Below are 14,184 nucleotides of genomic sequence, written 5' to 3' on the forward strand. Positions count from 1 at the left end.
GAGTACTGTAATTGTCATGTGAAGTTTAACCTGATTCTGTGTCCTACTTTATACGTGATTGTGTTTTGTGTTAACCGTGAAGCGATTTTTAAGCTTCTGAGAAACGTTACTACTTCTGTGCGTCTCATTTCTACCATATTAGTAGCTGATCGACACGATACATAAAACCGTATATAAGTTGCCAGCATTGTCCAAGATGGCGAAAATTACGCCACCCGTATCGTTCCTCACCCCTAGGGTACTCTTCGCTCAACGTTCCCCTCCCCCACCTCAGAGTTCGTTAAAAAGTGAACAAGCAACAGTGGTCCGTCAGAATCTCTAAAAATGTCAAGTGGTGGTGACAAAAAGTCTGGGAGCCCCTGTTGTAGGAAAATGTGGTGGATGCAAAATTGGGGCCAGCTACTGCAGTGTCGTCTGCTGGACAGATCTTGCACTAAATTGCCAAGGATTACAACAGCGAAGAACCGCAACTGGAACGATCAGATAAACAAACTTCTGGGGAAGGCGAACCAAAGATTGCGCTTCACTGGCAGAACAATTAGACGGTGCAACAGGTCGGCTAAAGAGACTGCCGACACCATGCTTGTCAAAAATGGTTCAAATGGCTCTGAGCACTATGGGACTTAACTTCTGAGGTCATCAGTCCCCTAGCACTTAGAACTACATAAACCTAACTAACCCAAGGACATAACACACATCCATGCCCGAGGCAGGATTCGAACCTGCGACCGCAGCGGTCGCGTGGTTCCAGACTGCAGCGCCTAGAACCGCTCGGCCACCCATGCTTGTCCATCCTCTGCTAGAGCACTGCTGCACAATATGCTATCCTTATCAGACTCCCGGGTTCGATTCCCGGCGGGGTCGGTGATTTTCTCTACCTCGTGATGACTGGGTGTTGTGTGATGTCCTTAGGTTAGTTAGGTTTAAGTAGTTCTAAGTACTAGGGGACTGATGACCATAGATGTTAAGTCCCATAGTGCTCAGAACCATTTGAACCTTATCAGACAGGGTTGATGGAGGACATTTAGTTCACAGAAAGGCAGTTGGTTTTGTGTTATCCGGGTAGGATGTGAAAGTTGCAGTCGCAATCACTTTAGTTACAGCGAGATATTTTCACCAAATTTCAGTTACCGAGTTTCGCCCCGAATGCGAAAATATTGTGTTGACTTCCACCTGCTTACGGTGGAATGAGATCGAAATAAAATGAGAGGAATCAGAGCTCTCATAGAAGGATTTAGGTATTCATTTTTCCCACGTGATATTCAAGATTTTAATTTTCCAGAAACACATTGACGGAAAAAGTCGCAACACCAAACAGGAGTCGTACGGCGTGAACGGAAGTTGGTAGTCGTGTTTATACATATGGAAGATGACGACGATTCGGTCACCAGTCGCATAATTGTGGCGCTAGTAGCGCCAGCTATGAGGATGCAAATGAGTTTTGCTTTCGATATGCGCTGTAACGGTCGTTAGCCTTATGTACCTTTGAGATTGGACTTGGAGAGTTCATGTTATTCAAGAATGCCTTGACTTGGCAGGAATGTAGCCACTGAACACGACTGCTGGCAGAGGTGGTTACGGCGATCTAAGGTCGCAAGATGAACGGGCTCCAGACGACGTAGTGCCACTATCGTGTTCGTCGTATGGGTCTGTCGCATCGTACTGCATCTGCAGCAATTTTTTGAGAAGTTGGCACCACAGTGACACAACGAACTGTTGCATATCGGTTACTTTGAAGACAGCACCATGCCAGACATCCTGTAGTGTGCATTCTATTGAGCCCAAACCACCGCCATGTGCGACTTCATTGGTGCCAAGTGAGAGCTCGTTGGAGGGCAGGGTGGAGGTCTGTTGTGTTTTCTGATGAAAGCGAATTCTGCCTCGGTGCCATTGACCGCCGTGTGTTGGTTGGAAGAAGGGCTGTTGAGGATCTGCAAGCAACTTGTCTGGGTGGTTGCACACTAGACCTGCACCTGGAGTTATGGTCTGGGATGCGATTTCGTATGACGGCTGAAGCACCTTTGTCGTTATCTCAGGCACCCTAATTGAAAACTTGTAATTCCGTCTGCTGGTTCGACCCGCTGTGTTGCCATTCATGGACAGTATTCCATGGGGTGTTTTCGATCAGGATAACGCTCGCGCACACACTGTTGTTGTAACCGATCATGCTCTTCAGAGTGTCAACATGTTGCCTTGGTCTGTTCGATCACCAGAGCTGTCTCCAATAGAGCACATATGCCACATCGTCGGATAACACCTCCAGCGTCATCCACAAACAGCATTAACCGCTCTTGTGTTGACCGACCAAGTGCAACATGCATGGAACTCCACCCACAAACTGACATCCGGAGCCTGTGCAACACAATGCGTGCACGTTTGCTTGCTTGCATTCAGTATTCTGGCGATTATGCCGATAACACTGTTCTGCGACATAAAAATTGTTTCAAATTTATTAATTGATTTTTATAGTGTTTTCAATGCTGATTTCGGGAAAAATAATGAAAAAATTCCATCACGTACAGTTATTTCACAAACTGCTTGTCTGGTTTTAGCTTTTCTCGATATTTCAGCACTCTAGTGAGTTTGAATCTTGGTTTTAGGATCTCTGTAAACTGTTATTTAACCTTTTTTATACTAGGTATATGTGAAATAAAGAGTAATCATAAGAAACCAGCAGTATTTTCATGTCAGTGCCTGTCCGTCGTGCTGCCCCTTCCCCCGCCATCACCAAGCAGTGAGCTTCTGCTGTTGTCCTTCTGTTCACAGTACTTCTTCACTCTGTGCTGTTCACATGTTGTTGTTACTAGTGCTTTAAACTAGTGACTGTTTTCTTGTGTTGTGAAGTTGTTTTATGGAAAATGGACAATGGCTACCAGAGGATGTATAAGCCCGCTACATTGCTTCTGCTACATTTGTAGTAACTATACCATTAAAAACTAACAAAGAAATATTTTCGATTTTGTTGAAACAGTATATTTCAACTATTTTGGTATAAAGTTGAAGAACTGAGGCAATGGTTTCAACGTAAAAAGCAGTCATTACGTTTTGGAATACCAATGGTTTGGAGGGAGCCCAAAAATCATGGTGGTGACTGCTATTTTTGTTCTTGCAACGTACGAGGTTTCAATTTGAAAAACAAAAAGGTATTTCTTACCCTAACAGTCAATCAGCCATTCGCCCTGTTCCTCGTGGACCAATACCCATCCCTTCATTATCTTTGGATGATATAGATGATCACGAGCCATTGGCTCAGCGAGGTGATAGTGAAGAAGAAAGAGACTGCAACGGTCCTGATACAACCGATCTTATTCCATTATAGTCTGAACTGAACGATTTAGTTAGAGACCTATGCCTTTCTAAAGAATCGGCAGAGGTTTTAGGATCTAGAATGAAAGATAAACGTATGTTGGCTTCGGGGACATCCTTTTCTTGGTGTAGATCGAGGGAAAAGGAGTTTGTATGTTTCTTCTCTCAAGAAGGTGACCTGGACTTACGGCACGTTTCAAAATAGAATATGCTCCTGATGAGTGGAGACTTATCATTGATTCTTCATAAAGAAGCCTTAAAGCAGTACTTCTACACAATGGCAATAAGCATGCTTCTATACCAGTTGGACAAACGGTTCACTTAAAAGAATGTTACGAAAGCCTTGAATTAGTTTTAAGCAAACTCTGATATTCAGACCACAAATGGACACTATGTGCTGATTTAAAAGCGATTTTAATGCTGCTTGGTCAACAAAGTGGCTATACAAAATTCCCTTGCTTTCTCTGTGAATGTGACAGTAGAGACAGAAAGCAACACTACATAAAAAAAAGCCTGGCCCTTGAGGAAAACCTTACAGGTAGGGGTTAAAAATGTTGAGAGGAAAAGCCTTTTGGATACCAAAAAAGGAGTTACTTCCACCACTTCACATTAAGTTGGGGCTGATTAAACAATTTGTTAAGGCATTGCCAAAAGAAGGGGAGTGTTTCAGACATCTTTGTGGACAGTTTCCTGGTTTATCCGAGGCAAAACTAAAGGGAGGAAGCTCTGTCGGACCGGACATTAGAAAGCTAATGACAGATCCGAACTTTGTGGACAAATGATTCAAATGGCTCTAAGCACTATGGGACTTAACATCTGAGGTCATCAGTCCCCTGGACTTAGAACTACTTAAACCTAACTAACCTAAGGACATCATCATACACATCCATGCCCGAGGCAGGATTCGAACCTGCGACCGCAGCAGCAGCGCGGTTCCGGACTGAAGCGCCCCGAACCGCTCGGCCACACCGGTCTGCCTTTGTGGACAAAAAGGAACCAAAAGCCCGCATGGACTCTCTTAAATTAGTTGTTACCCGTTTCCTACGAAACAAAATAGATCCAAACTACAAGACATGCTCGACAACTTTAAGAAGCTGGGCTGTGAGCATTAAAGTTCATTTTCTCCACTCACATGTTGACTACTTCCCTGAAAACCTTGGTGATGTAAGTGAAGATCAAGATTCCATCAAAGACATCAAAGAAATGGAAAAAAGCTTTGATGAGAAATGGAAAGTCAACGTAATAGCCGATTACTGCTGGATGATAGAAAGAGATCTTCAATGAGTCCATAGCCGGAAAAGCAATAAAAGAAGTTTCGACAGAAAGCGAAAGCATTATTATAAGGTTCAAATGGCTCTGACCACTATGGGACTTAACATCTGAGGTCATCAGTCCCCTAGGACTTAGAACTACTTAAACCTAACTAACCTAAGGACATGACACACATCCATGCCCGAGGCACGATTCGAACCTGCGACCGTAGCGGTCGCGCGGTTCCAGACTGAAGCGCCTAGAACCGCTCGGCCACATCGGCGGGCAGAAATAAAATGAAATTGATCTTATTTTTAGGTTTTCGCCACTGGCAAGTCTGTCGCCGAAAAGACGCAAGGCACGCGATTTGTGAATGCGGGTTACGCACCAGAGTGGATGCCGATGCGCAGCTGGAGGCTGTCGTTGGGCCGGTGTCGGACGCGGAAGCGGCGCACGTTGTCCAGCAGGTGCAGCGACATGCTGGCGATCTCGGCCGCGTGCTCGCTGCCGTTCCTGATGGGCAGCCCGCTCACCTGCAACACCGACCACGACAACGAACCACACTGCATCAGCGCCTCTGCAAGAGTTAATGTGGTAGGTTCTCACAGCTGAAGTAGGCTTCGCAGGATGTGCATTATCTGGTGCTAGCTTTGGTTAGGTGAAGTCGGACTGTGCATCCACCAGTTGTCAGAGATTCTAAGTGTTTCATACGTCAACTTCGCCAGTCGTCGCAGTAAAATGGCCATATTTATTCTTTCTTTAAGGGAAAGGCATGTAGTATGGTCTCAATAAACAACTAACTGATTAAAATTTTCATGAACTACAACACGACATTGAAACTTTACAGTGTGGTAATTTCTCGCTTCATACAGAAAGGAAAGGCTTAGTATCAGCAGTATCTCGCGTATTAAACCATCCTAGAGAAAAATTAACATAACTACCACAAAATATAATCGTGTGAAATCCAACTGGCTGTGTTCGTCCATGAGAGTAGAAAGGTATAGGTACTGCGAAGGTGCAGTTGATTCTGTTGTCTTCGGAAAGACGGGCTGTACGGCTGCGCATTGTCGCCCACGGAATGAAATTCAAACGTGCAGATTCTCAGCCGAGCTCTGTGATTGGGTTGAAGATCTCCCTGCAAATACACTGAAGCGCCAAAGAAACAGGAGTGGGCATGTATGTTCAAAAAAATGGTTCAAAGGGCTCTGAGCACTATGGGACTTAACATCTTGATGTCATCAGTCCCCTAGAACTTAGAGCTACTTAAACCTAACTAACCTAAGGACATCACACACATCAATGCCCGAGGCAGCATTCGAACCTGCGACCAGACTGAAGCGCCTGGAACCGCTCGCCCACAGCGGCCGGCATGTGTGTTCAAATACAGAGATATGTAAACAGGAAGAAGATGGCACTGTGGTCAGCAACACCTGTATAAGACGACAAGTGTCTGGCGCAGTTGTTATATGGTTAGTGCTCCTACAACGGCATCAAGATTTAAGTGAGTCTGGACGTAGTGTTATAATCTGTGCACGAGCGCTGGGACGCAGCATCTCCGAGGCAGTGATGAAGTGGGGATTTTCCCGTACGACCGTTTCACGAGTGTACCGTGAATATCAGCCATCCGGTAAAGCATCAAATCTCCGACATCGATGCCGCCGGAAAAAGATCCTGCAAGAATGGGACCAACGATGACTGAAGAGATTCGTTCAACTTGACAGAAGTGCAGCCCTTCCGCAAACTGCTGCAGATTTCAATGCTGGGCTATCAACAAGTGTCAGCGTGCGAACCATTCAACGAAACATCATCGATATGGGCTTTCGGATCCGAAGGCCCACTCATGTACCCTTGATGACTGCACGAAACAAAGCTTTACATCTCGCCTGGGTCCGTCAGCACCGACAGTGGACTGCTGATGACTGGAAACATGTTGCCTGGTCGGACGAGTCTCGTTTCAAATTGTGTCGAGCGGATGGACGTGCGCGGGTATGAAGGCAACCTCAGGAATCCATGGAACCTGTATGTGAGCAGGGGACTGTTCAAGCTGGTGGAGGCTCTGTAATGGTGCGGGGCGTGTGCAGTTGGAGTGATATGGGACCCCCTGTACGTCTAGATACGAATCTGACAGGTGACCGTACGTAAGCATCCTGTCTGATCACCTGCATCCATTCATGTCCATTGTGCATTCCGACAGACTTGGGAAATTCCACATGTCCAGAATTGCTACAGAGTGGCTTCAGGAACACTCTTCTGAGGTTAAACATTTCCGCTGGCCACTAAACTCTCGAGATATGAACAATATTGAGCATATATGGGATGCCTTGCAACGTGCTATTCAAAAGAGATCGCCACCCCCTCATACTCTTACTGATTTATGGACAGCCCTGCAGGATTCATGGAGTCAGTTCCGTCCAGTAGTATTTCAGGCATTAGCTGAGTCCACGCGAGGTCGTGTTGCGGCACTTCTGCGTGGTCGTGGGTGCCCTGCACGGTATGAGGCAGGTGTACCTGTTTCTTTGGCTCTTCAGTGTGGAAGTCGTTGTGTCATTTTCAACAGGAAGGAAGCTTTAGTTTGTGCACAAAATATACAGTATCCGACAAAAAATATGAAAAAGCGACATTCCGTTTGCGGAGACGGTGATTGACTTACTATAAGCTGTTATTTTTCATTTTTGACACAATCACTTTATTATGATACTACCATAACCGGCTGCGGCCTGCCTTGGCCACCTTCAGATGCTATGGACTGCATTTCATGAACAAGTGTTGTTGCTGTAGTGCCGCCCGTACCATCTGAAGATGGCCAATGTCGGCCTAATCCGCTTATTATTGTATCATAAAGTGTTCGTGTCAAAAATAAAAAATAATGCCTTACAAAATATGGAGCAGCATGGTGGCAACCTGAGGACAAATCTCGTTCTTACAATTTTTTGGAGACGCACAGCGGTGTTGCTCATGGCGACGTTGAGTGAGGAGTCGTCGTGTATGATTTCAGGACGTGGCTAGTAGTGTCTGAGGGAACTCTGACGGCTCTACGCTACGCCATAGACATCCTGCGTCCTCATGTGTTGCTTCTCACAAGACTGTATCATGGTGGCAGTTTTCAACAGGAAAATCCTTGTCCACGCATGCCATGTGTCTCTGTAAACTGTCTGCGTGATGTTGAGATATCTCTGTGGCGAAAGAGATTTCTAGATCTTTCACCAATAGAACCTTCCTAACCTGTGATGTTTCATTTGCTTTCCGCTTCCTCTTCTAGGTGCTTCACTTCTTTTTCTAGGCAGAGCAGAACTGAAGTAGTGTATAACCTCAGAAGCCACAAAAGGCTGTTCACCTATAACGCTGTTGTACATATTGACGTCAGAATAATAGAAAATTATAGCGAAAACAGGATCGATGCTTTGTGCAGGGATTGGCAGATTACACAGAAGACGAACTGATGCACCGAGCATAAAAATGCCGGATATACCTTTTATCATATGCCTACACGATCGTCGAACAATTGCAGGAAGCAGTCACTCCCCTCAAATATCTGGGGGGACGCGTGCGGAGCGATGTGTAGTGGAATGAGCACGTATAATTCATTGTATGACAAGCAGATGCCAGACTGAAATTTACTGGGAGAATCGTCAGGGAGTGTGGTCCACCTATGAAGGAGGCAGGCAGCTTACAAAACCTTCGCTCGACGATGTTTGAATACTGCTTGTCCTCTGGGACACGTAGTGCTCAGGACTAGGGAAGGAAAAAGTAAAAATCCAAAGACAATCAGCGTGGATCGACACAGGCTCCATTAACAAGCGCGAAAGCGACGTGGACATTGTCATTCAGTTCCATCGGCACAGTTTCAATATGTTGTTGTGGTCTTCATTCCAGAGACTAGTTTGATGCAGCTCTCCATTTTCAATATAATGAGAAATATTTGGCCACGTGCTCTAGATATAACTACATACACAAATGAACAAAAACATCCGCTTAATAGTATGCTGGTCCAACTTTTGAAGGAAACACAGCAGCTATTCTGCTTGGGACAGATTCGGTAACTTCTTCTTTGTAGGTTTCAGGAGGTATGTGGCACGAGAAGTACGAGGTGCATTCAAGTTCTAAGGCCTCCGACTTTTTTTTATAATTAACTACTCACCCGAAATCGATGAAACTGGCGTTACTTCTCGACGTAATCACCCTGCAGACGTACACATTTTTCACAACGCTGACGCCATGATTCCATGGCAGCGGCGAAGGCATTTTTAGGAGACTGTTTTGACCACTCGAAAATCGCTGAGGCAATAGCAGCACGGCTGGTGAATGTGCGGCCACGGAGAGTGTCTTTCATTGTTGGAAAAAAGTCACTAGGAACCAGGTCAGGTGAGTAGGGAGCATGAGGAATCACTTCAAAGTTGTTATCACGAAGAAACTGTTGCTTAACGTTAGCTCGATGTGCGGGTGCGTTGTCTTGGTGAAACAGCACACGCGCAGCCCTTCCCGGACGTTTTTGTTGCAGTGCAGGAAGGAATTTGTTCTTCAAAACATTTTCGTAGGATGCACCTGTTACCGTAGTGCCCTTTGGAACGCAATGGGTAAGGATTACGCCCTCGCTGTCCCAGAACATGGACACCATCATTTTTTCAGCACTGGCGGTTACGCGAAATTTTTTTGGTGGCGGTGAATCTGTGTGCTTCCATTGAGCTGACTGGCGCTTTGTTTCTGGATTGAAAAATGGCATCCACATCTCATCCATTGTCTTAACCGACGAAAAGAAAGTCCCATTCATGCTGTCGTTGCGCGTCAACATTGCTCGGCAACGTGCCACACGGGCAGCCGCGTGGTCGTCTGTCACCATTCGTGGCACCCACCTGGGTGACACTTTTCGCATTTTCAGGTCGTCATGCAGGATTGTGTGCACAGAACCCACAGAAATGCCTACTCTGGAGGCGATCTGTTCAGCAGTTATTCGGCGATCCCCCAAAACAATTCTCTCCACTTTCTCGATCGTGTCGTCAGACCGGCTTGTGCGAGCCCGAGGTTGTTTCGGTTTGTTGTCACACGATGTTCTGCCTTCATTAAACTGTCGCACCCACGAACGCACTTTCGACACATCCATAACTCCATCACCACATGTCTCCTTCAACTGTCGATGAATTTCAATTGGTTTCACACCACGCAAATTCAGAAAACGAATGATTGCACGCTGTTCAAGTAAGGAAAACGCCGCCATTTTAAGTATTTAAAACAGTTCTCATTCTCGCCGCTGGCGGTAAAATTCCATCTGCCGTATGGTGCTGCCATCTCTGGGACGTATTGACAATGAACGCGGTCTCATTTTAAAATAATGCGCATGTTTCTATCTCTTTCCAGTCCGGAGAAAATAAATCGGTGGCCTTAGAACTTGAATGCACCCCGTAGAGCACGTGTCACGCAACTCTCGTAAATAACGGACCTGTTATTTGTGGACTCGGAGCTTACTCGAGACAACGTCCCAGATGTCTTGCATCGGGTTCGGATCAAGAGGATTTGGTAACCATGACATCAAAGTGGGTTTACCATCATGGTCCTAACACGATTCTGGCCTTGTTTTGGCACAGACATTTATCCTGCAGGAAGAAGTCATTACCGTCCGGAAAGACATGAAACATGAAGAAGGGCTGTAAGTGCTCCGCAATACTCTTCAGGTACACCCAGCTAACATGGAGTCTTCGAATTGGCTCAGATGTCCAATGGGAGCCAGGATGAATGTCATGGCATAATACATACACCATAGCATAATACAGCAATATTGAAGAAAGGAAATAGGAGTAACTCATTGAATTACAGACCCATATCACTGACCTCAATTTGTAGTAGGATTTTGGAGCATATACTGTACTCGAACATTATGAATCACCTTGAAGAAAATGACTTACTGATACATAACCAACACAGATTCAGAAAATATCGTTCTTGTGCTCTTTATTCCCATGAAGTAATGAGTGCTGATCTCAGATCGATTCCATATTCCTAGATTTCCAGAAGGCTTTCGATGCCGTTCCTCACAATCGACTGTTAATCAAATTGTATGCATATGGAGTATCGTTTCAGATGTGTGACTGGATTCGTGATTTCCTCTCAGAGAGGTCTCAGTTCGTGGTGATAGACGATAAATCGTCGAGTAGAACAGAACTGATATCTGGCTTTCCGCAAGGTAGTGTCATAGGGCCTCTGCTGTTCCTGATTTACATAAATGATATAACTGATAATCTGAGCAGCCTCCTTAGACTGTTTGCAGATGACGCTGTAATTACTGTCCAGTAAAATCATCAGACGATCAATTCCAATTACAAAATGATGTAGAGAGAATTTCTGTATGGTGCGAAAAGTGGCAATTGGCAGTAAACAAAGATAAGTGCGAGGTCATCCACATGGTTACTAAAAGAAATCGTATAAATTTTGGCTATACGACAAATGGCACAAATCTAAGGGCTGTCAAATCGACTAAATACCTAGGAATTGCAATTAAGAGCAACTTAAATTGGAAAGACCATATAGATAACATTGTGGGGAAGGCGAAACAAAGACTGCTCTCTGTTGGCAGAACACTTAGAAGACGCGACAAACCCACTAAAGAGACAGCCTACATTACACTTGTCCGTCCTCCGCTGGAATATTGCTGAGCGGTGCGAGATTCTTACCAGGTAGGATTGACGGAGGACATCGAAAAAGTGCAGAGAAGGGCAGCTCATTTCATGTTGTCGCTCAATAGGGGTGAGAGTGTCACTGATATGATACGCGAGCTGGGGTGGCAGTCATTGAAACAAAGGCGGTTTTCTTTGCGGGGAGATCTGTTTGCGGAATTTCAAACACCAACTTTCTCCTCCGAATGCGAAAATATTTTGTTGACACCCACCTAAGTAGGGAGAAATGATCATCATAATAAAATAAGAGAAATCAGAGCTCGAACGGAAAGATTTAGCTGTTCCTTTTTCCTACGCCCCATTGGAGAGTGGAATGGTAGAGAAGTAGTATGAAAATGGTTCGATGAGCCCTCTGTCAGGCACTTAAGTGTGAACTGCAGAGTAACCATGTAGATACAGATGTAGATGCGCCTCTGGCGTTCTCTCTGATTACGGCGTACCTGGACACTAACATCGGCATAACGAGAAATGCAATTCATGCCACCAGGCGACACAGCTCCATTGATTCGCGGTCCAATCTCGATGATTCGATGCTCGCTGCAGCAGTAACTGACGGTATTATGTGGCCAACATGGCAAGACGTAGGGCTCGTCATTTTCGATAATATTCGCTGAACGCCGTGCTCCGAAATACTAGCGGCTGCACCTGAACTGTACTCTGTCGTCAGATCTGCCAGCCATGAGCTCTGCAATATAGAGCGGGGAAATCTCCGTCCTCCGGGTTCTGTGTTGAGGCGTGGACGTCAGCACCTTGTTGCCTAGTCGTGGTTTCACTTTCATCCACTTTCCTTGAGATCTTGTCAGTAAAACGCGAACAGCCAACAAGTTCGTTGTTTGCGACATGCTGGTTTCCAGGCACCGTGCCATAACAATGTAACCTATGCCAAACTCTCTTATGGCTGCGGATTTACTCCATTTGCGGCCCGTACCGTCGTTAGAATGATTCTCGATTCGTCTCCGCTTCTCGCATACACTTTCCTTACAACGTGTCACGTGTCCGCAACGTCACCAGGCGGTATTCAAAGTTACTATGGACAGCCATGATGTTTTGGATCATCAGTGCGTGACAGGCGCAAAAAAAGGAAGATTGGGTGTAACGTCCTGTCTATATCAAGGTCATTAGAGACGGAGCACAAGGTCGAATTGTATCAAGGAAGGGGAATGGAATCGGTCGTAGCATTTAAAAGGAGAGATTTAGGGAAAGCACGGAAAATCTAAATCTGGATGACCAGAAGCTGGTTTGAACTGTCGCCCTCCTGAATGCGAATCCAGTGTCCTAACCACTGAGCTCCCTTACTCGATGTGTCAGAGGTTACGGTTTCTTGGAGGCTATTTGTACTCATGAAATAAGTGTATATGCCTCGTTGGAGGCTCTGTGATGTATATGGGACGTGGTTCAGACGGGTAGAAGCCTTTCAGACGTATTTGTCCTTTATCCTTGCTGCAGCAACGTCTGTTGACGTTCTGGGCGAGGTAGCTTACTTTATTGGCAATAAGTAGGATGATCTAGTGGGTCAAGAATATGTGCAGGTGCTGCGAGGTCACTACAGTTTCGATCACCGCTGAATGCAGCTGTGCAGTGTCGTGCTGGAAATGGCCACCTAAACGATCAGGCATCGTAATGCTGAGACGTTGCGAAATATAACTCAGATGGTCATCTCTCGTCAAGGACTAATCTTCATAAGTTGGAAAAATCTTGCAGCAGATGCAGGCCACACGATATGCTGCACATAACAATGACGTATCATTATCGCTCTTATGATGTCCGCCCCTATAGCTGAGTGGTTGCCGGCACGGTAACTCAGCATGTTCGGTCAGAGGGCTAGCTGCCCTCTTTAATAAAAAAACTAAGTTAATGGATCAACGATGAACTGAAATGGGTGTCTTGCGACGTCCGAATCGAGCAGATGCAACGAACGAAAACGAACAAAATGAGATTAAAAAAAAAGTGGTCAGCCTGACGGATTGCCGTCCTACGGACCCGGGTTCGATTCCCGGCTGGGTCGGGCATTTTTCTCCGCCCAGGGACTGGGTGTTGCGCTGTCTTCATCATCATTTCAACCCCATCCGGCGTGCAGGTCACTCATTGTGGCGTCGAATGTAATAAGACCTGCACCAAGGCGGCCGGACTTGCCCCGTAAGAGGCCTCCTAGCCAATGACGACAAACGCTCATTTCCATTTTCCATCACTATTATGATTATCAGGGCCCGATGTTCTGCTAAAAAGAGACCTCCATGAAAGTCTATAAAGCGATGACGGTTCCTAGGTTATCCTATGGAAGCGAAAGCTTGTTTATCGCAAAAAAGCAAGAAAATAGAATTCAAACAATTAAGATGATGTTGCTAAGGAAGACGAAGGGGTGCACGAGAAGACACATGCCTGGAAGTAATGATGTAAGAACATAATTAAATATTTTTGACATGAATGAAAATAATCAAAAGTATCGAGACGATTGGCGACAACATCTCATGAGGATGCCAGGTCACAGAATGATCGAGATCATCCTGAACTACAAGCCGAATGCGGAAAGAGTAGTGAAAGACCGCGGAAAAGACGGAGATGATTTTGTTTGTGAGTTAGGAACAGGCGACAGCCTACTACGTGAAAGCAAGAAGGTAACTACTAGGGGTGGCGATATAGTTATATTTGACAACGATGAAGGTATTTGTTGTTTAGGTTCTCACGGGTATTACTAACGAAGTATATTAATGCAGGACTTTGCACCAGCAAGTTGAACCCACATCTTCTTGCGGAGAACATGAGGTGTAGTCTCCAAGACTACTGGCGAAACATCTCGAAGAAATGCCAGTTGTTACGCCTCAGTCAATAACGGTGTAATAAAATAATTTCCTATTCGTCGTTCCAGCGCAGTTCCAGCTCAGAAGATCGATGATCTGAGACGAAGCTGTGTGTGGATTTTCGTCACTTCAGACACGCCAGTGGAAAACACTACCACAGTTGA

General features: G+C 45.5%; 1 protein-coding gene across 1 annotated transcript in view; it reads right to left on the minus strand.

Annotated features, from left to right (window-relative positions):
- Window positions 1–14,184, minus strand: part of LOC126235131 (guanylate cyclase 32E) — a 954,039-nt gene that overhangs the window by 51,164 nt on the left and 888,691 nt on the right. The window contains exon 21 of the mRNA XM_049943867.1: window positions 4,946–5,090. Coding sequence (XP_049799824.1) covers window positions 4,946–5,090 — 145 coding nt within the window. The remainder of the gene's footprint in view (window positions 1–4,945; window positions 5,091–14,184) is intronic.

The sequence above is a fragment of the Schistocerca nitens genome, chromosome 1, assembly GCF_023898315.1.
Source record: "Schistocerca nitens isolate TAMUIC-IGC-003100 chromosome 1, iqSchNite1.1, whole genome shotgun sequence".
NCBI lineage: Eukaryota > Metazoa > Arthropoda > Insecta > Orthoptera > Acrididae > Schistocerca > Schistocerca nitens.